General features: G+C 40.7%; 1 protein-coding gene across 6 annotated transcripts in view; it reads right to left on the bottom strand.

Annotated features, from left to right (window-relative positions):
- Positions 1–27,989, bottom strand: part of CASR (calcium sensing receptor) — a 75,215-nt gene that overhangs the window by 25,195 nt on the left and 22,031 nt on the right. For 5 of the 6 annotated variants that reach the window (XM_032334936.1, XM_032334935.1, XM_032334946.1 and 2 more), the window contains one exon: positions 2,059–2,483. In XM_032334936.1, coding sequence (XP_032190827.1) covers positions 2,059–2,243 — 185 coding nt within the window. In that variant the 5' untranslated portion in view covers positions 2,244–2,483. Of the gene's footprint in view, positions 1–2,058; positions 2,484–8,685; positions 8,697–27,989 lie in introns of those variants that run through there. The other variant, XM_032334941.1, reaches the window with a different exon arrangement.

Here is a 27,989-nt window from a genome sequence, read left to right as displayed (position 1 = left end):
AGCTGTGAACACGAGATAATTATGTAAAATTCTCACTCTGGTCCTTACACAGAGGGAGTAATGATAGCAAAGATTGTAGTAATAGAATGAATAATTTGTTTCTGCTTCATCCAGCAAAGAATTTGAAGTTGATAATGCGGAGTATTAAGAAATAATACAGATAAAAAAAGATTAGGGAAAATATAAATAACATTAGGATTTTAATAGGCTGGAGCCTAAAAATTACTTGAGGTTTGCACAAATTTAGATTATGACATTACTAGAGCTTAAAGGGGAAAGGGAAATGATGAGTCTCATCTTTGTAAACTAACAAACATATCTAGAAGGGCTGTTTACAAGCTGGTTATTTCTGGGTGGTGGAGGGATGGTTTTAAAATTGTGGACTTTTGCTTTATTTATATATTCTGTTTTTAAAAATAAGGGTACATTGCTTTTCAAAGAACATTATTTTAAATAAATATCAAGCAAATTTAACAAAGAGAAGTAGGGTCAGTGACATAGTTTTCATCTCTCTGGATCTGGCCAAGAGTAAGAGCTAGAAGTTTATGTGGAATCAGTGTATCAGTGCCCAAAGGAGGAAATGTAACAACTCCTCAGGTTCTCTCTTTACATGGTAGATTACAGGAACTCAATGACAGGTGGTAAAAACAATTTGCTATATACTGCACTGTATTGTTTAGGTTCCTAATTTTTAACATGACATTTTCTCCTAGTTATTTTCTTTATGTTTCCATCATTTATTTTTTAGTTATTTGTTTTAAACCTGAAAAATTAGAGAGGTTATAGACAATTTCTTTACATAAAACAGTTATACTGCTTTTGTTGTCTTTCTTAAATATAATTTAAAAAATACAGCATTTCAGGGTTTCTTAGTTGATATTAAGTATGTGTGTAGCACACACACAACTCAGTCCAGTAGGGCACAACAAAGAGGGTATGTGAGGTATATAATCAGCATAATTGAAATTCTGTACTTAGTTTTTCTGTATTCATGAGAAAAATGTGAAAATTTTATCTATTCCAGCTTTCATTAGAAACATGAACAGAAATCCAGTTTTGTTGGAGCAATTGTAGTTTTCATTTTCATTTTCCAGCAAACAGGAAAAGTAGGAAAAAAAAAGCAGGATCCCTTTTGAGCATTGCAAGTCTTTAGAGAGAAAGTGGTATTTTCTCTTAAAAGGTGGGTAAAAACTTGGGGTGCATTCCTGGTCTCTGATACCCTTGTGAAGGGAAGTAATACACAGTCCATTCTACTCTGCAGAAGTCAGATCTTGTTTGAAAGAATTGTGCCTAATTCTAGATGCTGTATCATAGTCATGATAAATTAGGGAACATTAGATGGAGGGCAATGAAAACGGTGAGGGGTCTGGAAATCATGTCATGAAGTAATTGTTCAGAAAACCAAGACTCAGGCGCGGAAAAGAAGTGATTCAGTGGGACATGATAGCTGTCTTCCAGTAACTGAAGAGAGAGTTCAGTGAGACACTTAGATATCTGTGTTTTCTCCATTGGCGTTAGGTATATTCTGTGTTAAGCAGCAGGATTGCAGCCTTCTATAAGAAGGACTTCCAAAATCCTGCAGTCTGCATTTTGAAGATGCCTGGATCATATCAACCACTGAAGTTTCTTTCAACTTTAAAATCCTTTTTAATAAAAAGTGAGAGTGAGGCAGCCAACACTCAGGTATTACTGACTTTAATACCTGGGGCACTTAAGGTAAATGGGAGATTTTACTACTCAGGTTTGCAAGACCTGTAATAAATTTCCATCTAGGTACTTAGTCTTTCATTCAGCAACACTGCTGCTAGATGAACAATGTCGATTCATTTACGAAGTGACTGGACACGTATCCCCAACAGGCCATGGATTTTTTTACTCAATATTTTTGACATTCTACTTTTTGAAAAATTTCGTTTAAAAAGGGGAATGGAGTGATTTCAGCATGACTACCAATCACCATCTTTAAAAAGAGAGAACCAAGTTTCAAAAAAATTACTTTGGGTTTGGTACAGTTTTTCTACAATAGAAGATAGGCTTTGATTTGGCTCATTTCCTTACCTGATACATTCCACAGACTCCGGCCTTGATTTTAGATCTTGATCTTTGGCTGCTACTCCAAAATGAATAGGAAAGAGCCCCCCGAGGATAATGTCCCCTTTCTTCTGGGCTCGTTGGTCAGGCCCATAGGCAGAAGTGCACCAGGTACTTGCCAAGAGGATGAAACAGCAGCTATAAAACGCCATAGTTCTGCTTTCTCTCCAGGGGGAAAACAAGAGTGCTGGTGGTTTGGGGGCCCCTGGAACTTTCCCCCTTGGTGCAGTTCACTCCCTACAGTGTGGGCACATGTCTACAGAGTAATTAATAACAGAACGGAGGCTGTGGTGTTTGAATATCCATTTCTGCCTTTGCCTTTGCAGACTACTAGGTGGGTGGTCCTTGAGTCTTTAGAAGCCACATCACGTAAAGGGTGTCTGTGAGGCTTTCTAAAAGAAAAGAGATAAAATGAATTCAGCTAAGCCTAAATCCCATCTTGTTATGATGACTGCAACTAACATGGCTTAGAATTTCCATTTAGAGAGGCTGATGGGTAACAGGAGGGTAAGGCATGACTGAGAGTCTCATTTTTATAGCACTGCAGGAGATACAGAAAACGCTACTTGCCCATATTGGAGAATGACTGTGTTTAGTTGTGAGGCCACATTTTGAAGAGGTAATTGATAAGCTAAGGCCTCCACTGACATCATTGCTGGATTTTAATTCATTCATTCTTCTGAGTGAATAATGCATAGAATTTTCTTAGTAGTAGTAGTTCCTTGCATTATTGTTATATAAATGATATTTTATTCAGCACCTATGTTCTTACAGAAAATACAGAATAGTCATATTTAAGTTTAAATTTGGCTTTAAATCAATAAAAAATGTCAGAAAAGACCATTTTTTAATTCTTTCTTTATTATAGTAGATTCCCATTTTTGTAACTTATCACAGATTTCTGGTTTCAGTTTATAATATAATACTCTGTAAACTTTTGAGGAATGATTCTTGTAGAAGATGCAGATAAATCAAAGGTCAGATTATGCTGATAAGGCTTAACAGCTGGATCTAGGGAAAAGTCCTTCTGCTAGGAAATCTTTGTTCTTCTCTATACCCTATCACCCACTTTCTGGGTCAATTACCAATTATATGTTCATGTTGGGTAACTCTACAGCTTCTCCTGAGGTTCAGGGCCAGTACTGAACTGTCATGTGGCCATCTCCACCTGGATGACAGGTGCTTCCAACTTGGCAGGCTCTTAACTCACCTCTTTCCCAAGGTTGCTGGTTGCTACTTCATTGTTTTTTAATCTCAGCAAATGGTGTACCACCCACAAAGACACAAAATAAGGAGTCATCCTAGCCTCCTCCCTCTTCTCATCATTGCCTTTCATATTCAAACAACCACCAAGTCCTGTGGATTGTGCTTCCTAAATCTCTGAAATCATCTACTCCTTTCTATTTCCAAGGCCATCTTAAGTCTGCCAGCATTTCGTATCTGGATTTCTGCAACTATTTCCTCATAGACTTTTCTGCCTCCAGTTTCATTCCTTTGCAATCTGCTTTTACAAATCTTTGGATGCCATGGAACGTGTGGTTTGGAGCACAGAGTCTGAAGTTAAACCTGGCTTTGAATCATAGTTTCACTGTTTTCTAACATATGACTTTGGTAAAGTCACTTTCTGTGATCTGAATAACTATGCATGGAGGGTCATTAACACAGTGTAAGTAGTAAACTCACGGAAAATGCTAGCTGTGATCCAGTTTCACTCTTGGTGGTTTTCTCTTTGAACTCCACGCTCCAGTCATCCCAAAGTGCCTTCAGTTCCTCAAGTACACCAGGCTTTTTGTAAAATTCTCAGACCCCACCCATCCCATTCCCCCTCTTTGGTCCCTCTGGCCTATACTTTGCCTGGAAAACATCTAATCTTTCAGTTTTTAGGAGCTCATATCCACGCGGTGTAGCTTGGCAAACTGGGGCCTTTGTGTGAATGGAGAAAAGAACTCCTCTGGGCCAGACAAAGCCCCACACTGAGGCATCCAGCTTAGCGGTGGAGCACAGCCTGGATTTCCCATGTCCCATGCTGCCTCTTGCCCTTTAGGAACGCTACCTCCTCCAATAGCCATTCTAGCAGATGCTGGGCCCCATGTGGAAGGAGTACCCCCACGGACACTCAGCATTCATGGAATTGTCTCCCATAATGTCTGAACTTCTCCATGACCTCATGTCTGAACATCCATGATCCATCCAGAACTACCATAGTTCTCTGACTCCAGTCCTGCATTTAGATTTTTGGCTTCATTTCTTGGACCTTGGTCATGCATTCATTCATACACTTAATAAGTACATGTGTTGAGGACTGGGAATATAAAATGTATGTATGTTCCCTGCCCTCAGGAATATAAAATGTATGTATGTTCCCTGCCCTCAGGAACTCCCAGTCCAGTAGGCAGGCACATTGGTATAGGGGATCAGAATTTATCTCACCATTCAGAAGTGAAAAAAAAATGATAACTTTGGTTTCAAGAACTAAATTCAGCTGTGTTCCCTAGCATTTAGCCATGTCTGCAATAGTAAGTGCTGAATAAATGTTGAATGAATGCATTAAAAAAAAAAAAGCACTTTGGAAGGAGACAAAAACTAGCATTTATTGAACCAGACATTATGTCACGTCCTTTAAACATCCAGTGTATTTTAAATTTCACAAGTACAATACCAACTTTATTTTCTAGATGGGGGAATAGATTCTCCATATATTCAACTTACTCAAGTGAGAAATTCTGGCACTTGAATTAAGAATACCTCAAGAACTAAGAATTTTAAGGAGTCTGGAGTAGTGTACTGAATTCGGAGAGTGAACATTATTACTGATTAAGGTAGGTCACTAAGACCTGTTAAATTTTCTCTGTGAAAGATTAACTACTTGGAGAAGTTTATTAACTTCATTAGTCTGTTCAAAAGAAAATTCATGGTGAGAAGTAAGAGATCAAGGAGAGATTTCGGGTCAATTTGTAGCAGTTAACTCCACCAGTCCAATGCAGTCTCCAAACTGCCCTTTCTAGTCCAATTACTAGGGTCTAATTTGTTTGAAAGCTAAATTGTTCTAAATTCTCCCTCATTCTTTCCTCCAATATCCAACCACTTTGTCCTGTTGACTCTACCATCTTTCTCCACCCCGTCTTCCCCTTTCAATTGCTATTGTCACTGCTGTTGCTGCCGCCTTTCCCAGACTCCCACTGCCCCCCAGTTTCCTTACTGCAAAAGCTTTCTTTTCCTTCTCCCTCAGTCCTGCTGTCATTGAAAGTGACACTCAGAGCAGTGTCAACTGTGATCATAGCACAGTGAATTAACACTTGGAGTTCATTGTGACTTCAGCTTGCAGGAATCAAAGTACATAAGTCCTTAGTCACTAACACTTCAGTTGCAGTATCTGCAGTAAGGACATCTGATTGTATCCCTCCTGTCTGTACTCCTTTTATGTCACACTAAAATTGTTTTTAGCTTGACATGTGGTTACCCGAAATAAAAACCACTTCCCTCAACTTCCTTTATGACCAGTGGGATGTCAGCTGAGGTGCCTGTGGCAGCCTCCAAGAAACTGCTTAAGAGTTCGTGTTTGTCCTTTGTCTTTTCATCCCTCTTCCTTCCTTCTGCTGCATCGGAGATCTAGGTGACAGCTGGAGCCCATCTTGACCCAGGCACCCTATCTTAGGGAATGATGGTGCCATGAGCTGATGATTTCATGGAGCAGAACCTCTGTATGAGACTGTTTCCAGACTTTTACATGACAGATAGAAAATGCTTCTAGCTCGTTTAAGCCATTGTTATTATATTTCTTCTTTCTGTAGCTATATTAACAGTATCTATCCAAGAGTCACAAGCGAACCCATTTGTTTTCCTTACTATAAGTTCATTTCATTTAAATCATATATAATCATGTTTGTCCTCCTGTAAGAAAGTGTTGTAAACACAAGCTGAAGCTAGTATTTGTTCTTTATCTCAAAGGCAAATATATTTGGAAGAGGAAATGACCCGTGTACCAGCTGGTTTTATGTTTAGAAGGTCCTTGAAATCATGATGAGTGTTTCAGTACTAACAGATGAGTGATTGGTGAGTTCCTAATCCAGGAGATGTGGGATGGGAGGTCAGGCAGATTGGTCTGCGGCTCCATAGGTTCATTAATTTGTAAATTCATGGAATTATTGGTTCATTCAAAAACAGTTATTGAGCTCCCCCGCAATGTGTTAAACACTAGGGGATGTGAGGAACCTAGGAGAGGAAGTTGAGATTGTTGCCTTCAAGGTACTCATGGTTTAAAAGGAGATAAAGATACGTATTATAAGTAGTGATGCAAATGCTACAAAGAGGCATGAAGTAGGTGTTGAGAAAGTACAGAGGCAGAAGATACTTCAAGGAGAATTAATTCAAAGTGGGGACCAGAAACTTCTTGAGGGTATGGCCTGTCTCTTCTCATCCCTGTAGCTTGGCACCAAGTATAATGCCTAGAATTTAATATGTGCTTCACAAATATTTGCTGAAAGAAAGAATGAATGAAACATGACCAGTAAAAACGAGCAGTTGTCTGGGGGGAATTGTAGAACAAAATAGAGAAGGGTCATCCCACAAGACCAAAGGTTCCTGAGGGAAGGATCTTCATCATGATCACAGTTGCCTTCTCAGTACTGAACATGGTACCTGATACTGAAAAGTGTCAATATCTCTTGAACTTGCATTTGTCCAAAAAGCTCCAGAGTCAGGGATGAATGAACAGAGGATGGAAAGGCAAGGTTAGAAGACAATATTGCAACATTTGGATTTCCATCAAAGTAAAAACCACCTTGGTTCTTGCCCCCTTGGCTTTAACATTTCCAGAAATTGTGTAACTCTAGAGAAGAATGATTTTGTCTACATTTCAGCTAGACAAAACCAAAGCATAGACCTCTGAACATAGAAGGACTCAGAAATAAATAAATAAATAAAACAATAAATAAATAAAACCACTCAGTAAATTAGAGGCATGACAAGCTCAAAAAAATATAATTTGTTGATTCCTAACATGTAGACATAAAAATTCTAGGTTGCCTAGAGAAAAGGTGGTTATGAAACCAAAATTGATTTCCAGTAGAAATCATTTATCTACATACAGTGAATACATTGATTTGTCTGTGATTTATTATACTATAATCTTTGGCCTCTTTTGTCATACTAATCATAAAGAACGGTAACAGTAAGGTGTGAAGCCACCATTGCAGAAAAGGTGAAACGTGTACACTTTAATGAGGGTGAATAGGGAAAAACCTGAGAAAGTTCAACCAATAATCACAAAACCCATGTACCTGGCTCTGGTTACAGCTTTCTTTACCTCTAGCTGAGAACACATCCACAATGTGGGTTTTTATACGCACCTGGGGTGCATTTGTTAAAAAATTAGAGACATCTTATCTGTCATCATTAATGTGACCATCCTCAGGTCTGTGTCAGACTTCATTCCTTCTGTATTAAAGCAAGGGACATCTTGTTTTAAAATGAGGGCCCTCTTTCAGCACTGGGGGAACACAACCTGCCGAGTCACACTCGGCTGCCTCCCTCCAGCCTGGCTTGCTGTTCACCCGCCAGCTGCACAGGTTCTTACCCTCCATCTCCCTGACAACAGGTGTGACTTTTGGAGAGTCCATGCCTCATTTAGTCCTGGTAATGGCTTAATTGAGTTGGAAAAATGCAAGGACAGGAGCGTGATAAAAACCAGCTGAGCTGGGTTCCTGTTAGTCATTGGAAAAAGCTATCAAGGAAGGGAGGAGAAAGGATGAACAAGACTGGGGAGGAACAGCATAGAGTGTCAAGCAAAATGGGGAGAAAGAGCCAAGGCAAAGCAAATAAAGGAGATAAGTAGGAGAGGAAATGAACATTCATTAATGTTGTACTGTGAGCTCTGTGACAACATGGCCTGGTCTTTCCCATTCGTGGCCCTGAATCCAGAAGGACACCATGAATGATTAGGCGAGTGAATATATATGTAGGCTGCCCACATCACAGTAAACCATCTTAGGAGTTTATAAAGCTATTAAGAAGAAGGAAAAAGACAAAAAAGGAAATGGAATGGGAGTTGAGGGAAGGTGAAAAAGTCAAGGTTAAAAAATGATGAGAAATGCTCATTCTCTGCTGTAGAGTCTTAGAAGTTGAAATGTGTGCTGGCTTTGGGCTTTGACATTGCCGATGCCTGGTTTCCACAACAGGACAGAGTGAGTTCCTGGGGACACAGGGTATGAGTTAGAAAATTTCTTGTCCTAAAATGATTCCCTTCATGCCTTAAGTAAGCTCTGCTGATGGATGTGTGGACACCAATGGGCATAATTAAATGGTTCAGGTGAGAAGCAAAGATATGCAACTCATGTCTTTATAAAGAAAAATGTCAGAGCTTCAAGTCCTATATGAAAAAAATATTTCTGTGGAATAATGTCCTGGTACAACTTTTCAAAACCGCAAGGAACCCTGATAAGCCAGGTGTTTTTTTAGCCTGGTGTCCCAAGATATGCTACTACAGTGTCCTCAGGTAAAGTAAGTTTGGGAATTGATGTACACTCTGTGCCACAAGGACACATTTGCCTTCCAAAGGCTTTGAGAAGTCCTGCATTAAAGATAACTTTAACCCACTCATTCTGAAATTTATTTCAGCATGAAACTCTTAGTAACAATGCTGTGAAAAACAGTCTTGGGAAATGTTAACCTCATGAAAAGCATAATATCCTTCCCTGGGACCTCCCCAGTCTCTCTAGATGCATTTTTGAATGGGGAGGTATGTCCATCTCTCCTGGGCATAGCATTTCTTGTAATCCCAGGAATGAAATTCCAAAGGGTTGTATTGGAAATAGGGGGTGGGGTCCAGTCATTCTCTGATCTTGGGCATACATGTTCCTGCTCTCTTCTTCTGCAAGATGTTTCCATGGCATTCAACAAACTTGTACACCAAACCTTTCTCCCTCCCACTTGCAGCAACTCTGACCTAGAATAGTGTTCCCCTACAAGGACCTTTGGAAAATGCAGGGTGTGCTGGTAAACTTGCTCTCTGGAGGCAAAAATAAAATAGGGAAAGAAAAGGAAAAAAATGAAAGAAAAAATGACCTGATTTGTAGTGTTTGCTGAATGTTCCCACCTTGGCAGATTTCAAGCTACTAATGATTTAACAACCAACTTGTAAAAATCCTTGCTATTTAGCTGTTGGCTCTCACGGGCCGATAGCAGAAGCCTGTCGAAACACACTGCTGGGACACAGCTCTAAGCAAATGGAAATGCAGTCTTTGGAAAAACTGGCTCCAATGTTATAGGCATTATGAAATCTTCTCTTACCTCCTGTTTGCTTCTCTGCTCTGTCTGCTAGGAAGCTGAAGCCAAATTTGAGTTCCAGCTCTAGAGAATATAGAAATCAAAGAGTGCATTTTTGTGTTCTAACATTACTCAACATATTGCTTTTTCTTTCTGTGCTTATTTCATCCTATTTCCTCACCCTATTAAATCTTTCATTTTTATAACAATGATAGGGATATTAACATAGAAACAAATATATATCGGGGGTTCTGCTATGGGGAATAAGAAGTGTCCCCGGGGACGACCGCAGTTAGGAGGAGGGAGTCTGGGAAAGCCATTCTTGCCTCAGTAACTGAGTGGGTAGATTTAAGTGATTGTTTTGGGAGACCAGGTCATTAATCAACACTGGGTGTTATATGCAACGAGTGAATCATTGAACACTACTTCAAAAACTAATAATGCATTATATTTTGGCTCACTGAACATAATTAAAAAAAAAGAAAAAATGGAATACAGAATTTTAGAGGTGGAAGGGACCTGGGAAGAATAACAGGTTCACCCTGAAACCTTCTGACACCTCAATGTTTGGATCATGGTGGCCACTCTTACCCAGTATGGGAGTTGGAATTCAGAACCCATGGGGAAAACTGTGAGTTTCAGCAACAAAAGGGAAGAGAAGTCATTTTCTTTTTTTCCCTGTTTGTCTGGGCACCCAAATGTATCTTAGTAATAGCATTTTAGGTTTTTAGGAGACTAAGCTACTTTCATTTTCAGCATAAAATCTATCATGGGAATTCCTAGAGTTTTGACTGGCCCTTAGGTACATAGAGTTGTATTAATCATAATCCTTGGTTGGTGATACACCCTCACCATTGGTCCATACCTGCTCTGTTTTTATTTATTAAATTATTTTTATTTTTATTTTTGTTTATGGAAACATTTTTCTGTTCATTTATCTTTCCCATTATTCTATCAGAGTTTTGGGTTTTCCCCCTCAAAATTTGAGAGTTCTTTATATATTATGGATATTAGTCCTTAAGCTAATACAATACCTTAAGTTGTGGGATATGCTACAAATATTTTCTTTTTTTAAGATTTTATTTATTCATTTGACAGACGGAGAGAGGCAGCAAGAGAGGGAACACAAGCAGGGGGAGTGGGAGAGGGAGAAGCAGGCTTCCCATTGAGTAGGGAGCCCAGTGTGGGTCTCGATCCCAGGACTCTGAGATCATGACCTGAGCCAAAGGCAGATGCTTAACTACTGAGCCACCTGGGTGCCCTGTTACAAATATTTTCAACTAATTTGGCAGTTCTTTGACTTTATTTTACCACCCAACTTTAAAATACATTTTATGTGGTCAAATTTATGAATTATTTCCCTTATTGTCACTGGATTTTGAATTATTAGAAAGATTTTCCCTACACTGAGTTTATAGAGGAGCTCACCGCATTTTTTTCCACTCTAATTTGTTAATTTATTTTCTATCTAACTTTTTAAATTTTACATTTAGTTTCCTGATCAGTTTTTGTGTATATTATGAGATATGGGTCTGAGTTTACCTTTGTTTCCAAGTGACTACCTAGTTGTGCCAGCAACATTTATTAAAAAGCTCATCTAAACTAAATAAGTAAATAAATAGCCCATCTTTGCTCTGTGGTTGAAGATACCCCTTTTATCTATTCTATCCTTGTCTGTGTGGCTATTCTTATGGCAGCGGCAGTAGCTGTTTTTGTTTTTAAGTAGTCTCGTGCCCAGCATGAAACCCAACATGGGGCTTGAACTCATGTACCCTGAGATCAAGACCTATGCTGAGACAAGAGTCGCAGTCTTAACCTACTGAACCACACAGGTACCACAGTAGCACCTTGTTTTAATTAGGGATATTCATAGTACAGATTATCACCTGGTAGGACTAGTCTACATTTATAGCTTTCATTTCTTTGTGTGTTCTAGGCTATTCCTGCATGCTTGTTCTTCCTTATAAACTTTGGCATCAACTTGTCCAGCTTCATAAAAAAAGCTTGTAGATATTTTTATGGGGATTGTATTACATTGACATCTTTATGGCGTTGAGTTGTCTTATCCAAGAACTTCAAGGATGCCTTTTCTTTTGTTTCAAGAGTAATTTCATGTGGGGGTGCCTGGGTAGCTCAGTGGGTTAAGCCTCTGCCTTTGGCTCAGATCATGGTCCCAGGGTCCTGGGATGGGGCCCCACATGGGGCTCTCTGCTCAGCAGGGAGCCTGCTTCCTCCTCTCTGTCTCTGCCTGCCTTTCTGCCTACTTGTGATCTCTGTCAAATAAATAAATAAAATCTTAAAAAAAAAAAGAGTAATTTCATGTCTTTCAAGAGTGTTTCCTCTCATCGGTTTTGCACATTTTTTTTAAATTTGTTCCTAAGTATTTAATTATTTTTGTTGCTATTATAAATGGCGCTTTTTTTTTTTTAAGATTTTATTTATTTATTTGAGAGAGACATCACAAGTAGGCAGAGAGGCAGGCAGAGAGAGAGGAGGAAGCAGGCTCCCTGCTGAGCAGAGAGCCCGATGCGGGACTCAATCCCAGGACCCTGAGATCATGACCTGAGCCGAAGGCAGCGGCTTAACCCACTGAGCCACCCAGACGCCCATAAATGGCGCTTTCTTTACCCTTATGTTCTCTAGCTATTATTTGTGTTTATGGAAGCTCTTGACTTTTGTATGTTAATTACGTATGTTGATAACTAACTGAATTCTTTTATTATTTAAATTACTTCCATTGTTCATTGATTCTCTAGTATTGTCTGGAGATTTTTTTATTGAGATAGAATCGACATATAACATTATATTAGTTTCAGGTGCACAGCATAATGATTCAATATTTGTGTATATCGTGAAATGATCACCACAAAAATTCTAGTTGACATCCACCATCACACATAGTTATAAATTTTTTTTCTTGTGATGAAAATTTTTAAAATCTAATCTCTTAGCAACTTCCAAATATACAATGTGGTATTATTAACTATATAGTCACCATGTTGTACATTATATCTGATGACTTACTTTTTTTGTAATTGGAAGTTTATATCTTTTGATCACCATTACTCACTTTTATTTCTTTATTTTTAAGTTATTTTTAATAATGAATAAGCATCCCAAAGAACATTAGTAGTACCCTCCCTGTAGGTTTCCCTCCTGCATCCTGTGCTCCTATGTCTTTCCCACTAAAGAGACCATTATCCTGAGCATATCCATCATTTCTTTGCTTTCCCCTCCACCCCACCAACCCCGGCTTTAAATTTTTTTTGGCGGGGTGGGGGCGCCTGGGTGGCTCAGTGGGTTAAAGACTCTGCCTTCTGCTCAGGTCATGATCCCAGGGTCCTGGGATTGAGCCCCACATCGGGCTCTCTGCTCAGTAGGGAGCCTGCTTCCTCCACTCTCTGCCTGCCTCTCTGCCTGCTTGTGATCTCTCTCTGTCAAATATATTAAAAAAAAAAATTAAAAAAAAAAAAGAAATACAAAAAAAAATTTTTTTTTTAATCATAATGAAGACTGGGAAGATATACATCAAAATGTTGAGTGATTTGTTCTCAGTGGTAGAATTATGGATTTTTCCCATTTTGCTTTTTGTTTTTGAAACTTAAATGTATAATTTTTTAAATCAGAAAACATGTTACTGTAAAATGTTATTTAAAAGGTTGGGATAGGCATATTTGAGTTTTCCTTATCCTACATAAATTCATAATAAAAATAGGTTGAAAAAAATTTTTTTTAAAGTTTACCTAAGGAAAAAATGATGGCTATATAAATAGATATAAACATTAAATATGAAGGAAAAACACTGCAAAAATGATTTTACTATCTGGTCATACTATATATACTTTGAAATATATTTTGAAAAATATGCTTAACCCATAAGCATACTACTTCTTCATTCTTTTTACTTCCATTTTTACTTCCATTTTACTTCTTTTTACTTCCATTTTTACATTCATTCCACTTTTTACTTTATATCACCCATTCTTTTTAAATAAAATTTTTACCTTCTTTTTCTCTCTTCTCTGTCTCTCAAACTTTTAATTGAAATATAAGACATCAAGACATATACACAAATCATAAGTGAATTTTCACAATGTAACACATTCATGAAACCAGAATCCAAGAAACTAGATTGAGAAATAGAACCAGAGCCCCAGAGACCTCACTCATGCTTCTTCCTAGTCATTATTCTCATCCAAAGTAACCAGTAGCCTGACCTTTACCATCACAGATCAGTTTTTCATGTTTTTGAACTTTATATACATGGAATTATGTAGTATATACTCTTTTGTGTCTGGCTTCTTTTTTCCAATGTTATGTTTGCAAGATTCATCTATACTGTTTTATGTAACCATGGTTTGTTTTCTTCTCATTGTCATATAGCATTTTTATATGACTATATTGCACATTATATCCATTCCCCTGTTACAGTTTTATTGAAAGATTTTACTTATTCATTTTGAGAGAGAGTTCACAAGCAGGGGGAGGGGCCGAGAGAGAGAGAGAGAGAGAGAGAATCAAGCTGACTCCACACTGAGCACAGAGCCCAATGCAGGGCTCGATCCCACCACCCTGAGTCTGTGACCTGACCTGAAATTAAGAGTCAGACATTTAACCGACTGAGCCACCTAGATGCCCCACAGTTTGGGGTTTTAGTGAGTAGTGCTGCTGTGAACATTATTGAATATGTCTTTTTGAGAAATATGTTGAGTACATGCCTGAAGTGGAATTGCTGGGTCATAGAGTTTGTGTATGTTTAACTTAGTAGGTAATACCAAGAAGTTTTTCAAATGGTTGTAACCAGTTTATCTTCCCATCAGCAGTAAATGAGAATTTCCACTGACCCGTATCCTTGCCCACCAGTGATATTGCCAGGCTTTCTCACTGTAGCCATCTCTTGTTTTCCTTTTATATGGTTATGTTGTATTTACATGTATTCCTAAGAAGCATTAAAATTATTTTAATTGTTTTAAACATTTTAAAAGGGCATCATGCTACATGTAATCTTCTGAGACTTTTTTCACTTAATGTTATATTAATACAATTCAATTATTATGTGTTACTATATAGTTCATAATTTTGACTGCTTTTTTAATAGCCCATTGTGTGAATATATCACAATTTATTCATGCACTTTCCCACTGGTGGGCATTTGGGCTGTTTCAGTGATAATGGCAATTGCTTCCTTCAGATTTGCTCTTGTCTGTGCAGGAATCATGGAAGAGTTCTGTGAAAATCCCAGCTACTATTAGTTTCTTGCAAAATCTAAGGCCCAAAATGACATACTCCCATCATCCTATTTTAAAGAACATTTTGCCTTAAAGTTAACCAAAATCACATATATTTTAAAAATTAGGGCTATTTCCTTTAGCTTACATTATCACTGCAGCAAAAGTCCAGAGGCAAAAAATTCTAATTCATTTAATGGTGCAATAGAGTTGCCTTCCTTTTATTTTTCCAGGCTTAACAATTCAAATTTCTTTCAAACCTTTCTGCTTAGGACTATTTCATATTTTTCTAGAGGTATATGTTAATATCCTGTGAACTTTTTCTAACCTCTTCACGTCAGTCTTTAGAGTAAGCTAACAAAAATGGAACCATGCTTGAAACTGACTTGAGGTTGACAGGCATTGTGTCCTTGCCCTTTTGTGACAGATCTCAGGACATGTTTGCTGCCTTTTGTTCACACAATATAATTTGGGTGACTCGCATCAACATTCTGGTCATCTGGGTTCTTCTTGTTTTTCTAATATATATTTGTTTCACAGTCCTGTTAGAATCTGTACTGGCATTTTTTTAAAAAATCTCCAGATATATCACAATGCAGTTGTTCAAACTGAATTTTATTTCTGAAGAACTATCACCCCCTGTTAAATTCATTTTGAATTTGTTTCTATTTTTGAAGAAACGTCCCCCTGGCAAGAAATGCCAGGAAATAACTGGCATCTCCAAATGTGTACTTGTTGGAGGATCATGAGTTGTCATTTAAAAACATGGTACATTAAAAACATGGAACATGCTACATTCATTTGCCCCCAGGAGAAGATTCTCCACTAGACACCTGAAGCTGTTTTGGACAAGACGATCTCAAAGCATAGTAACACTTTCCCCAAATAAAGCCACATATGTTTCCATAAGCCTGACTTTGAAGCTGGATTATCTAGCATACCCTCACATGTGGTGGAAACCCATCCAACTGATTTCCTGCAATGTGGTAAATCTCAGGCAGAAAGGTAATATTGAATAGATTCTCATATCTGTCAGGCACTGGGCTGGGGGCATGGCAGTGGGTCTCAAAGTAAAGTCCTTGGACTACCACATCAGTCACAGCATCACCTGGGAAGTTGTTAGAAATTCCTGCATCCCACCCCAACCTAGTGAGTTAGATACTCTGGGAGGGGGTCCAGCAATCTGGTTTTAATAAGCTCTATATCCAGTGTATACTCAAGTTTGAGAACTGCTGCTAGACTATTTTAAACAATTCTTTTTTATCTGCATTGGCATGGGTTAGTAGTCTGTTCTTGGCTCTGGAAAATCTGTTTCCTAAGAATAATTTCAAAATGAACCTTTTTTCCCCAATGTTATAACTTTTTTTTTTTCAAAGCATAACCTAATAAGGCAGAAATGCATTGGCGCACACACACAGTAGTTTCCTGTCAATGTCAATTCATTCTTCAGTTTCTCTGAAATTCTTCTCACGTAATAATTGTTAACATCTTACAAAACCAGTATTCCAGGAAACATACTTCATAAATCACTGCTCAGTAGCTAGGGTGTATTTCTGTATCTATAAAAAGTATGCATGATTTGTGAACTATAGAAAATGTCCATTAACCACAGATTGGCCACTTCTGGCCTTCCCTCCCAGCCAGGGGATTTACCTATCTAGTGATCCTTCTCTTCTACCTTTCTCTGGCAGAATCTTGGGAGCTTTAATTTTAAACTTTTTTTTTTTTTTTTTACAGATTTTATTTATTTATTTGACAGACAGAGATCACACGTAGGCAGAGAGGCAGGCAGAGAGAGAGGAAAGGAAGCAGGCTCCCTGCTGAGCAGAGAGCCCGATGCGGGGCTTGATCCCAGGACCCTGGGATCACGACCCGAGCCGAGAGCAGAGGCTTTAACCCACTGAGCCACCCAGGCACCCCGGGAGCTCTAATTTTAAACTTGATTCTTTCATTATTAAATTCCTCTTTCAGATTTGCCAAATGGATATATATTCCTCACAACCAGTGGATTAGCTCCAGATAGGAAGGTTCAGGATCCTGTGTACATGTGGCCATTAGAAGTCACTTTCACAGGGACACCAGGGTGGCTCAGTCTGTTAAGTGTCTGCCTCCGGCTCAGGTCACGATCTCAGCCTTCTGGGACTGAGCCCTACATAGGGCTCCCTGCTCAGCAGAGAGTCTGCTTCTCCCTCTGCCTCTGGTTCTCCTCCTCCTCGTGCTTGCATGCTCTCTCTCTCAAATAAATAAACAAAATCTTAAAAGAAGATTTAAGATTCTGGAAGATTTAAGAATCTTAAGATTTAAGATTCACAAATCCCCTCTGTCCTGTACCCTCTGTTGTCTTCTGCTCACTCTGTCAGCCCTTCTGGGGGCTCAGAAAGACCTCTCCTTCAGAAGCTGGAACGGTCCTGAACATTGGACAGTCTGTGTCTATCCAGTGCACTATCAGTGTCTCTCCGCTTGCTCCTGAGCCTGTGAGAGGCTCCCGAAGACCTGCTGGGGTAAGAGGAGGCCACAGAGGCCTTACAAAGATCTCCTTCCACTTTGATGCCTCCATCTGTCACCAGATTTGGCCCACATCTTTTTGTAAACATTTTATTTAAATATATGCAGGCCTATTCACTTGCATATTATCTATGGTTGGTTTGGTGCTACAAGGGCAGATCTGAGTGGTTACAACAGACATTGGCCCACAAAGCCTAAAATATTTACTATTTGGTCCTTTACAGAGAGAGTTTGCTGCCCCCTGAAGTAAACTGAACACAGAGAAGTCTCCATCTTTGGTATGACTGTAGGCTGACAGTGTTGGAAATTGTTATGTGCCTGGTATGCACAATGGTTTCTGAAAGTTCAAAGGAGCCGATTCCATTAGCCTTTTCAATTAGGGCAATGAGTCCAACAGTCTGTTTTGTGACCAGAGAAACAGGCCACTTCTTCTCCCTGGTTGCCATCTGACTCACTCAGGAGACATCAGGGGTCTTGTTTGTTTGCCATTTTTTCACATGAAGAGAATGGAGTGGGTTGTGTAGTGGGGACTCCCCCCAGTGAAAAAAGTGTAGCTGAAGATGGGAAGTCCAAGCTGAGACACTGAATCACCAGCAGCAACAGTTTTTACCCCCTTTGATGCTGCCAAATGAGTCAGTTCCCTGGGAACCAGCTACCTTCCTATGAAGATGACCTTAAGGGAGGGTATAATTGGTGTGGTTTGGTTGGGAAACAGAAATACCACTACCTCCCATGTAGCCCATGCCTGGTCTTGGCAGGGTGGAGGCCTGAAAGGAGGAGGCCCAGAACTTCAAGTGAGGGAAAAAATGTTTGCTTTGGAGATCACTTTCATTCTGCTTTTATCACTGATGAATGCAAATGCCTTTGTGAAGCTGTCCTCTTGCATTTCTCTCATTTTCTTCTCCTCCTCATCACAGCTCCACTTCCCAAGACCCTGAGGCTCAGAGTAGGGCTCTTGATGGGAGATTAGAGAACGCTGGAAGGGGAGGGGACTTACGTCAATGCCCTGCAGCCAGGCACCAGCAGGACAAGAGGGAAGGGAGGCACCTAGGGTGCAGAATGGGAGAGGCACTGGTTGTGAGGGCTGGCCCTTGTCCTGGCCCTTTTGGAGGCACAGCCCTATGGTTGGACAAGTGTGGTTTGTTACTCACTGCGGAGAAGCAGAACTGTGGGTCATCTCAGAGAAGGTAGTAGGAAGAACTACAGGGCTGAGGCTTGTGTGAGGGGAATTTGGAGAGGGCATTTTAGTGACTCTTGTCTAAAGTGAAGGAAGACTAGAGAGAGGCTGAAGCTGCAATTGTAAAGATGCAGTAGTCATCTGAGCCAGGGTAGGGGGATATTTGGTTGTTTTTGTGGTTTGGATAATGTTAATTTTTTTTTTTTTTAATCTGTGCTCAGACATGATTGCGAAGTGTTTTTTTTTCTGTCTCTGTCCTTCACAGTCACAGACTGGTCTTGTTTGATGGTGAAGTTCTATGAAGTTGCTTATATTCGGCAGGAAAACATCAGGGACTTACTGATAGTGCCACCCATCTCCCCAGTATCAGGGGCCCGTTTTCTCTTTCTCACTGACCAGTTAGTCTCACTGACTCACTCTTTTTCACTTCCTTAAAGTCACAAGAGTCACAAGATAGTGGAGCCAGAAAGGACTTTAGAAGCTATCTAGTTCGAACCTTGCATGTTTAAGCTAAGGAAATGGAAGATCAGAGATGTTGCCTTCCTTGCTAGCATGACACAACCAGTTAGGACTCTCTCTCTCTCTCTCTCTCACACACACACACACACACACAGCATCATACAGCTGGTTCTAGGACCCATGTTTCTTGACTCCAGGAACCCTGCGTACGCTGGTCCTGCCTCCTTCAGCAGCCTCATTGTAGGTGTGGGGACAGCCTATACCATTCTCCTTCCTGTGCTCTAGTCAGCCCAGCCCTTCACTTCCTCCAACGGGCCAGGTTCTTTATTGTCTCAGGTCCTTCCCACAAACTGTTTCCTCTGCTTTGGGTGCTCTTCCCCCACTCTGACCTGTATATCTGGTTTAATTCATTCCTACTCATTCTTCAAGGTTGGCTCAAATTCCATCACCTCGCAAGGACGCCCCTCCTGCCTCTCTAGGCCCACTCTTCCTAGTGCTCTCCATCTTCCTAACATTTCCCTGCTAGTCCCTCTGAATCTCCAGGCAGTCAGGGATCTGGTCTTTCACTGCCCTATGCTCTGGACATTGCAGATCGTCAATAATGAATGGACAATTTACCCCAAGCCTGGTGGAGTTTCCATCACTAGAATTCTTTTTATAGTATAATTAAAAAGGGTTCCGAAATCTTTTCTTGGTGTCTCTCTCTACAAACTTAGAGTCTGGTTGCAAGTAACGAATACAACAGGCGAAAGCAAAAATGCTGAGGTGTTGCAAATAGGTAGAGGATGAATTTGATGATCCCATCCCGATGTGGTCCTTCCTGTGATCACTATCTGGACATGCGGGTGTGCTGGAAAGGCCAGCATGAAGCCAGGAGCCCTGGACAGAGAGGTGTCCTGGAATCTGAAGCTGCTATTGCATCATTATTTAAAATGTTAGAAGACAGTGTAGAGTAGGCTGTTTGGCAAGAAAAAGGCTATAAAGATGAGATAGTCCAGAGCACTTATTTATATGCCTCTCTCTGAAATGCCAATGCAACTATGTCTGCTCTTCCCAGAAAAAATGCACATCTGCACATAATTCTGTATGTTTCAGGTGTTTCATATAGCTTAAAAGCAAGGTTATATGATTGGAGGTTTTTCTTCCTGTGGAGAGATACCACTCTCTTACCTCTGTGAAGAGGCAGGGCAAAAATGGAAGCTAAATTTCCTTATTCCCCATCTGCTATCTTTTCCCTTAAAATCAAAATGTTCATTCCATCATGAGAGACAACAGGGCATAACAGTTGAAGGCACAAGCTCTGAATGAACCCAGGGTTCTCATCTCCACTTTGACAATGACTAGGTGGTGACTTGGGGCAAGCTGTATAATTTTTGTGCTTTTGTTTCCTCTTTTGTAACACAGGGATGATGGTGGGGTTGCTTTAAGGATTACATTAAAATAATCTTGTGAGAATTTATCACAGAGCCTAGCACGCAGTCGATACTTGATAAATGTTACTTCTTAACATGATGATAGCAATGCCAGCCCCCCTCCCCCACCCCGCCCCGCCCCTCGCCTTACTTTAATTGAGCAGAGAGGTTACTTTGCTGTTTCTCTCTGGTCCCAAAATACACCGGGTTGAGCTCACCCACGGTGCAGCTACCTTCAGATAGCAAGTGTATGATGATGACACAGGACTGGAGCATAAAGTCAGACATGCCACCCAGCAGCTGGGTTAGAGATGCAGTTAGCATCCCGTCCACAGGGTGGATATTAGCTGTGTGACACACTCTTACAGTGGGATCGTGATCAGGACGTTTTCTCATGTCTCCCAGGGTGACCATAGGCCTTTCACACACTGAGTGTGAAAGCTGCAGAAGTTCTGAGCTAATGGCAAGTAAAACAAGCAAGGAAGTTCCGCTGTAGATCCCAAAGGGAGAGATGGGTTTCAGGTTTCAACTGCGCAAATCTCTGACGCTTTATGTATCAGTCCGACAGGTCAGTGCAACAACTTAGAAGTATGTTTGTGGAGAAACCAAGAAAAAGCCTTTTGGCTGGGAAACCCTGTTGGTGACAGAGAGCTAGAAGGGGCCAGGGGACCCTGGTTCTAGTCTCGGCTCTGCCACTCCCCCTGATTGAGTTGGACAGCACCGATTTGGTGAGTCCTGCGGGCGGAGCCTCAGCAGAGGGCTGGCCATTCTGCCTGTCCCCACCCCTCACCTTCCACGGGTGAGAGGGTCTCCCTCCTCCCTTCGCCCAGCCCCTGGGCTCAGCAACCGTCCTGGGTTGGGGGGATAGTGGGCTGGAGAGGATGCCCCTCGCGGAAGCCCGCTCCTTTCTCCGCCGTCAGCAGCCCCTGCCCGTCGCTCCGGCGCAGCTCCCCGCCGTTTCGCCCTCGCGTCCACGCGCCCGCATGGGCCAGGGGCCCGGCTGTGCTGGAGCAGAAAGATCGCAGATCGATTTCCAGCCTCAGCCTGGCCGTGGCGTCAGCAAGGAAGTGAGGTTGTTTTGACTTGTAATGCGTGGAGCTGGGGGAGAGGTCCTCTATGGCCTTGCGCGCCGGCCCCGCGGCGAGAGGTGACACTGCCTTTGCACTTTCCTGCTCCTGGCAGGGGACTCACGCAAACGGTCCCCCTACACGCCTCGGGCCAGTTTGAAGGATCGCCTCTCAAGGCCTTAGGCTCCTTTAGGAGTCATTGATAATTTAAGACCAGAGACACACTCTGAGCAAAATGAATACATAATCGGAATCCAGTAAAATAGGCGGCATGTCTATGATTAGTCTGAATCTGTCATTTACAAACGGGTTAACTGAGGCTCAGGGAGGGGAGACAACTTGCCAAAGGCACATGACCTTTGGCAGTGCCAGGAATAGAATGTGAATGTTCATTCTGTCACTTCATTGCTTAGGTAAGGAATGGAAGCCGAGATGCAAACAAAACCTTATAAACGCACTCCAGTAGGGAAGTAGGAAATTTTGGTTCTAGTGTGCATCCTGATTTTGAGGGTGGGATGGAACTGGGAGAGAGTAATAGAGAGGCTGGCAAAAAATGTTTAGCAGATTTAAAGTGTATATTTAATTTAAATTTAAATATACTAAATATACTTAAATATATTTTAAATAAATTTAAATAAAATTTAAATTTAATTTTAAATATAAGACTGTTCACAATAAAACAAGCATTTGGCATAGATTATCTTCACTGTATTGTGGGATTATTAAATTTTAACAATATTTCAGAAAAACAGGAGTTTTTCTATCTTGTAGGCCCTTTATTGCACACAGGCAAGGCTGTGTTAATCAACTGTGGTAACCCAAAGGATCTGAGAGTTAGATCATTTGTAATAAAATGCTAAATATGTGATTGGGAATTCCAGAGAGGGTAAGTCAATGGGTATCTGGGGGGTGTACCAGAGAGGAGTAGGGCATTGGGGGATGGAATATGTAGATGTGGGAGGGAAGGGAGGATACCTGCTGGGGAGTAGAGAGGGTGAAGGCACAGGAGCAGGTAGTTGTGGTCCCTTCTTAGCTTCCCCTCTAACGCTGGTAGCCAGGAGCGCACATTCAGTTCACCCTTGCTAGGGCGGCCTAGCTACTGCCCCTAGATAATGGGGGACAACCGTTATCTCATAGGGTTGTTCTAACAGCCATACAAGTGTCTGGTACCTCAATTCCCAATAAACAGATGGCATACAGCTCCTGCCCTGTTCTCCTGAGCCTCTTCCTCTCCTCTGAGTGACCAGTCCTTCAGTCCTTCTGTCCTTGGGATCTCAACTCCCGCCAGAGATAGATGAGTCTGTATAAGTAGCCCAGGAGAGATCCGATCTCTATTCGAGAAGACCAGATTCTTTCCTTTACTCTGCACTTGGCAATACTATTCCTTTTTTTCTTTCCTTCTTCCTCCCTTCCTCTCCTCAATTCATCCTTCCCTCCCTCCCCACTGAGTGAGGGGCCCAATGTGGGACTCAATCCCAGGACACTGGGATCATGACTTGAGCCAAAGGCAGATGCTCAACTGATTGAGCCACGCAGGTGTCCCAATACTATTTATTTCTAATAGCAAAAATGGAACTCCATGTCCCACAAGTGAGGACTGGCATGCCAAGATGGTACAATCTCAGAAGACTGTCCTTAAAAACAGGTAATAAAACCACCAAAAGGCATATTACAATTCTCATAATATGCTGTTAAAAAATTGAAAAACAAATTTACAGAACAGCATGTATGGTGAAACTAACTGGTTTTAAAAATATGCATAGACATAGAAAGAAAAAATGGAGCGTTATTAACATCTCTGTGAGCTAGACAGGGAAGTGATTCCTAGTGTTAGGCCCATAATGCTGAAAACAAACAAACAACCAGAGCTACACCAAGATTACCTGAGACTGAGGGGGTTTAAGTGATTTGCCCAATATCACACAGCCGGTAACTGGCAAAGCTTCAGCTGGAACCAGATTGCAGATTCCTGATTCAGTGTTCTTCCACTGGACCACTCTAATCCACTCCTTCCTCAGACTGCTGGTGTCCCTCATAGGTATGTACATTTCAAGAAGGACTTGTTACTTTGAAGTGGTCACATTAACCTGGCCAGAGAGTCATTTAGATGCCAATAGAAAACCATTTTGTTTTTGTTTGCTTTAAGAAATGATACAGTAATGTGCTCAACAGACATCCTACTTGCTTCCTGAGCCTCTCATGGGCAAGTGGTGCGGGCAAGCTGCCAGGCACCTTAGGCACACACCCTGGGTACGTGGACTATCAGCGCTGGTGGGAACTTTGGGAATCACTTAGCAAATGAGAAAACCAAGGGTCTAAGACAAAGTGAATTGTCTTTGCCTCCAGCTGGGCGTGGATCCTCCCAAGGGCCTCCATTACCTCTCTGTAGAATCTGTTCTGAAATAATGACGTTGTCTTTTAGAGGCTTTCTCAGAGAAAGCCCAACCCCACTTCAGTCCTAGAAGGTAGTCAGCCACATTCTCCCTTTCTGGTAGAATTCTCAGCTAATGTGTCTGTGGCAGGAAGGAGGGGTCTGAATCGCTGTAGATTCAGGTGTTTGTGTGGAAAATGTTCTAGCTTCATGGATCTAAAAGGAAGTGGGAGAAGATGGGAGTTAAATGACAGATAAGACAGACGTGAGTAAAAGGTATTTTATATTTGCCATAGTTGGTCATTAAGATTCATTGAGTTCAGGGTTCAGTTCTCAAGGTGGCTTAATAAAAACTGCAGAAATAGAGCCTTTTCATATCCCCAGCTTCATTCTTCATATTCACTGAATGGAAGGATAATGAATTCAGAGTTCCCTCTGAACTCCTTTTAGATCCCCATTCTGTACCATGTAGACCATCTAGGTAAAAATTTGCTATGGGCTGAGATGTCCTAAAGCTGTAGGGAGAGGCTGGGGATGTGCTCAACAGACATCCTCCTTGCTTTATAAGACAAGAGAGACTTTATAGCACCAAGATGGCAGCTGGAATGGTGAGCTTTGATGATTTTCCAAGGAAGAAAATGAGGGGGAAAAAATAAATGATAACCGTAGATCCCCAAAATGTTCTTGATCAAATATATAAGGAAACACTGTGCAAAATAAGAGTAAACATGTCTGTTGACTATAGGGCTTATCAGTGCCTTCAATAGCCTAATGTGAATTGCAGAATCTTCAAGAAAAGGACACAGTAAATAAAGTTGAAAGGCAAGACAAATATAATTTAATTCTGTTAATTTTCTTGTTCTTATTGTTTTTCTTCTCCAGGATTTCAAGTTAATAGTGCTGTAAATCCTTGGTATTCTATGATTGTTCTGTTTATTTGTATTTAACTGTGATCATCAGGGATACTGATGATGACTAACAGGGATGCTGCTTTGGATTTGTCTAGAAATTTTCAGTCTGTGTCTCGCTGAATTTCCGATAGTTGGAAATAATCAGTACTGTCTGACACTTCACTGGACCTGATTTATTGGCATAAATTGTCAACCTTTCTATATGTGGCTGGGTAGCATTAACATTGGCTGGGGATTGAGACTGGAAGCAAGATAGGAAGGAGAGGCCAGATGCCAGCAAGCTCTGAGAGGAGACACACTGCTACTCCTTTGGATTGTTACTAGGATGGACCATCATTTTGTCTTATGTGCTTTGGGTTCAGGTATCTCTTCTATTTCTCTCTCTAATAAAAACATTTTTATTGAGCATAACTTAATGAAGTTCACAAATTATAAAACTACAACTTGGTGAATTTTTACAAAGGTACAACAGCCATATAAACACCATCTAGATCAAGACATAGAATATTCCCAGCATACCAGAAGACTCCCTCATGCCTTCTCCCAATTACACCCTCAAATTCTATTCTGATTACTATCACTCTAGATTAGTTTTGCTTATTCTTTAACTTCGTAGCAAGCATGGAGATGCCTGTTGCTCTGCAGGCTAATGCACCTGGATGTAGCTATTCCTCACGCCCCAACTTCCACACATGCTCATCATGGTTGACCCAATGTGTGTATATACATATGTACATGCAGACAGAGCAGTACTGGCAATACTGAACTGAAACTTCTCACAGAATTCTGAATAGTTTACGTTATGTGCACAACGTTGAGATGGAGAGAAACAGAATGGGATCAGAAAGGCAAGTAGATTCCTAGGGAGGCTGCCCAAAGGTCTCACACTCTAGAGCAAACCAAGTCTTTAAGGTAGGAGCTCCTCTTGTCTAAATCACAAGAAGCTAAACAACATTGAGTTCATAGTATTTGGTATTCTACGATAGAGCTCACATGTCTGCATCATCCACTAAATGTCTCATCAATCTGGTATCATAGATGGTACCTCTTCATCCCTCTAACCTTGAACTGGTGGGTTTGCCACTCTAACCTTCATTGCTGGCCTAGCCTTGACCAATGTTTTGAACCAGTTCCCACTCCGGCTCCAGGAAGGCACCACTTGTACACATAAGTATTTCTTTACTGCTTGCTGCCTTCATTGTAAGCTCCATGGGGATGAGAGTGATGTCTGTTTGGTTCACTGTTGTATCTCCAATGGATGGCACAATGCCTTATGTATAGTAAATACTCAATAAATACATGTTGAATGAATAAAATATAAATTGTAAGACAATCCAAATGGTGAAATTAAATCTGTATATATAAGTAATATTAGCTCATTATTGCTGAGGTATTCTTTTACATGCCAAAATTTGCTGATAGCATGTCCTGATGTTTTTATAACTTAAAAGTCTATAAATTCAAATCTTTGTATTAATAAAAACACCAAAAATACTAGCTAACATTGAGCACTTTTTATGTGCCAGACTGTACTGGCTACATAAATAGTGCCTAAAATTTAGTCCTCCAGGACTCAGTGGATGGCTCAGTGGGTTAATCCCCTGCCTTCTGCTCAGGTCATGATCTAGGGTCCTGGGATAGAGCTCTGCATCAGGCTCTCTGCTCAGTGGGGAGCCTGCTTCCTTCCCTTTTCACTGCCTGCTGCTCTGCCTACTTGTGATCTCTCTCTCTCTCTCAAATAAATAAATAAAATCTTTTAAAAATTTAGTCCTCCCAGCCAACTATTAAGATGGTACAGTTATTATGCCCATTTTTGAGGATGTGATAAGTTTTTAGTTTCTTGCCCTTTTTAATACATCATGGGAACTCCTAACTGTTCTCAGATTCCCTTATTCTGTGAGAGATAATGTCAAAAAAATATTTCAGGTAAATGATAAATTGACCAGATCCTTTTAAAATTCCAAAACAGGCATCCCAGACTGAGATCATTTACCAGGCTTTTTCCCCAGGCTTCTGAAAGCTAGAAATGCCAGTGGTGGTGATTTAAACAATGTCTCACCACTTCTTCTCTGATTTCCCTTGCCTATGCTCAGGTACTGGAAAAATCAAGTAAAATGATCATGAGGTCAAGGGCAAGGCAGCCTTGAAGGGATAAATCTCCAGCTGAAGGAAACTAGAAGGCAAGAGAATAGTCCTACCCACTTATGTTTTGATGATGTGGCCGTCCACGGAGACTGTGTGTGTAGGAGGTGTGCCCATCAAGAAACAAGATTAATCTGACACACATACTTAAATAATAGTGCCTTACATTTGTACAGGGCTGGACAGTTTGCAAAAGTGCTTTCATGTCCATGATTGAATTAGATTCTCATAACTGCTCATGAAAAGTGGATATTATGAACATCCCATTAAAGATGAGCAAACAGAGGCTCCTCATAGGTAAGGATCGAGGCTCATAGCTTACATGGGACTCAGTCCTGGCTTGGTTCCAGAGCTTATGGTTCCCAAGGCTTCTGCCACCCCATGTACACATCCTGTAGAGACAGCCCTTCAGAGGATAGCTCTTGGAGTTCAAAGCACTCCTGACACGGGTGCCTCTCTGTCCAAGAAAACCAATTACACCTGACTTGGCACCAAAATCTTGTCACTCAGGTAAATCATTACCTTATTCACCAGACTTAGCTGGCTCCTGGCAACTCTGACCTATTTCCAAAAATCAAATTAAAAAACTTTCTCAAAGGTGGAAACTTTGTCAATTGAAAAACTGATGAAATTCAAAAGAATGGCATATATAGAGAAATTCTTGGAATTTACACCAAATATTAATGATGGACCTTGAGGTGTTTAAAAAAACCTTTCAATTTTTGTTCTGGTCTGCATTACTTGAAATCTCTATAATAAGCCATGTTTTGCTTTAATGAGAAACAATAGAAACAGATTTCTTAAAGAAAAATGTTGAAAGCAAATATAGCAAAATATTAGCAGCTATTTCTAACCTGTAAATATAAATGATTGTCATTGTGTGCAAGTGTGTTTTCCTGCACCCAAATCCCCCTAGATCTTTTGAGCAATAGAACCATCATGCAATAAGTGGAAAGCCTTTCAAGGGGCTTTACTTAAATGGAGACCACACTAATTTGTCTGTGCACACACCAGTATGTTGATTTAAAATAAATTTGTAGGTCATTTTATGCCTCATTCATAGCCCAACTGTCAGTTGTGACTTTGGCTACTCTTGGAGTCAGGAGGCTTTAATCATAGCATGGCTCAGCTTTCTCATATGTTTGGTCAAAGACTCTCTATCCATCTGTTATTCAGGGTAGTGAGGTGGCCATATTTGGGAGAATAGCAAAGACAAGGGTAAACCTACTTCCTTTCTACCCTCCCCCTTAGTGGTCCAGAAAACTCTGGTTTATGTCCTTCCAGTGGCAAATATTAGTCTCTTGGTGATGCATTCCACAATCCTGAGGTTAATAAATGACTTAGAAGAAAAGCAAGTCATTTA

Source organism: Mustela erminea, chromosome 1, assembly GCF_009829155.1.
Source record: "Mustela erminea isolate mMusErm1 chromosome 1, mMusErm1.Pri, whole genome shotgun sequence".
In the NCBI taxonomy this organism is placed as follows: Eukaryota; Metazoa; Chordata; class Mammalia; order Carnivora; family Mustelidae; genus Mustela; species Mustela erminea.
This window is presented reverse-complemented; position numbering and strand designations above follow the sequence as displayed.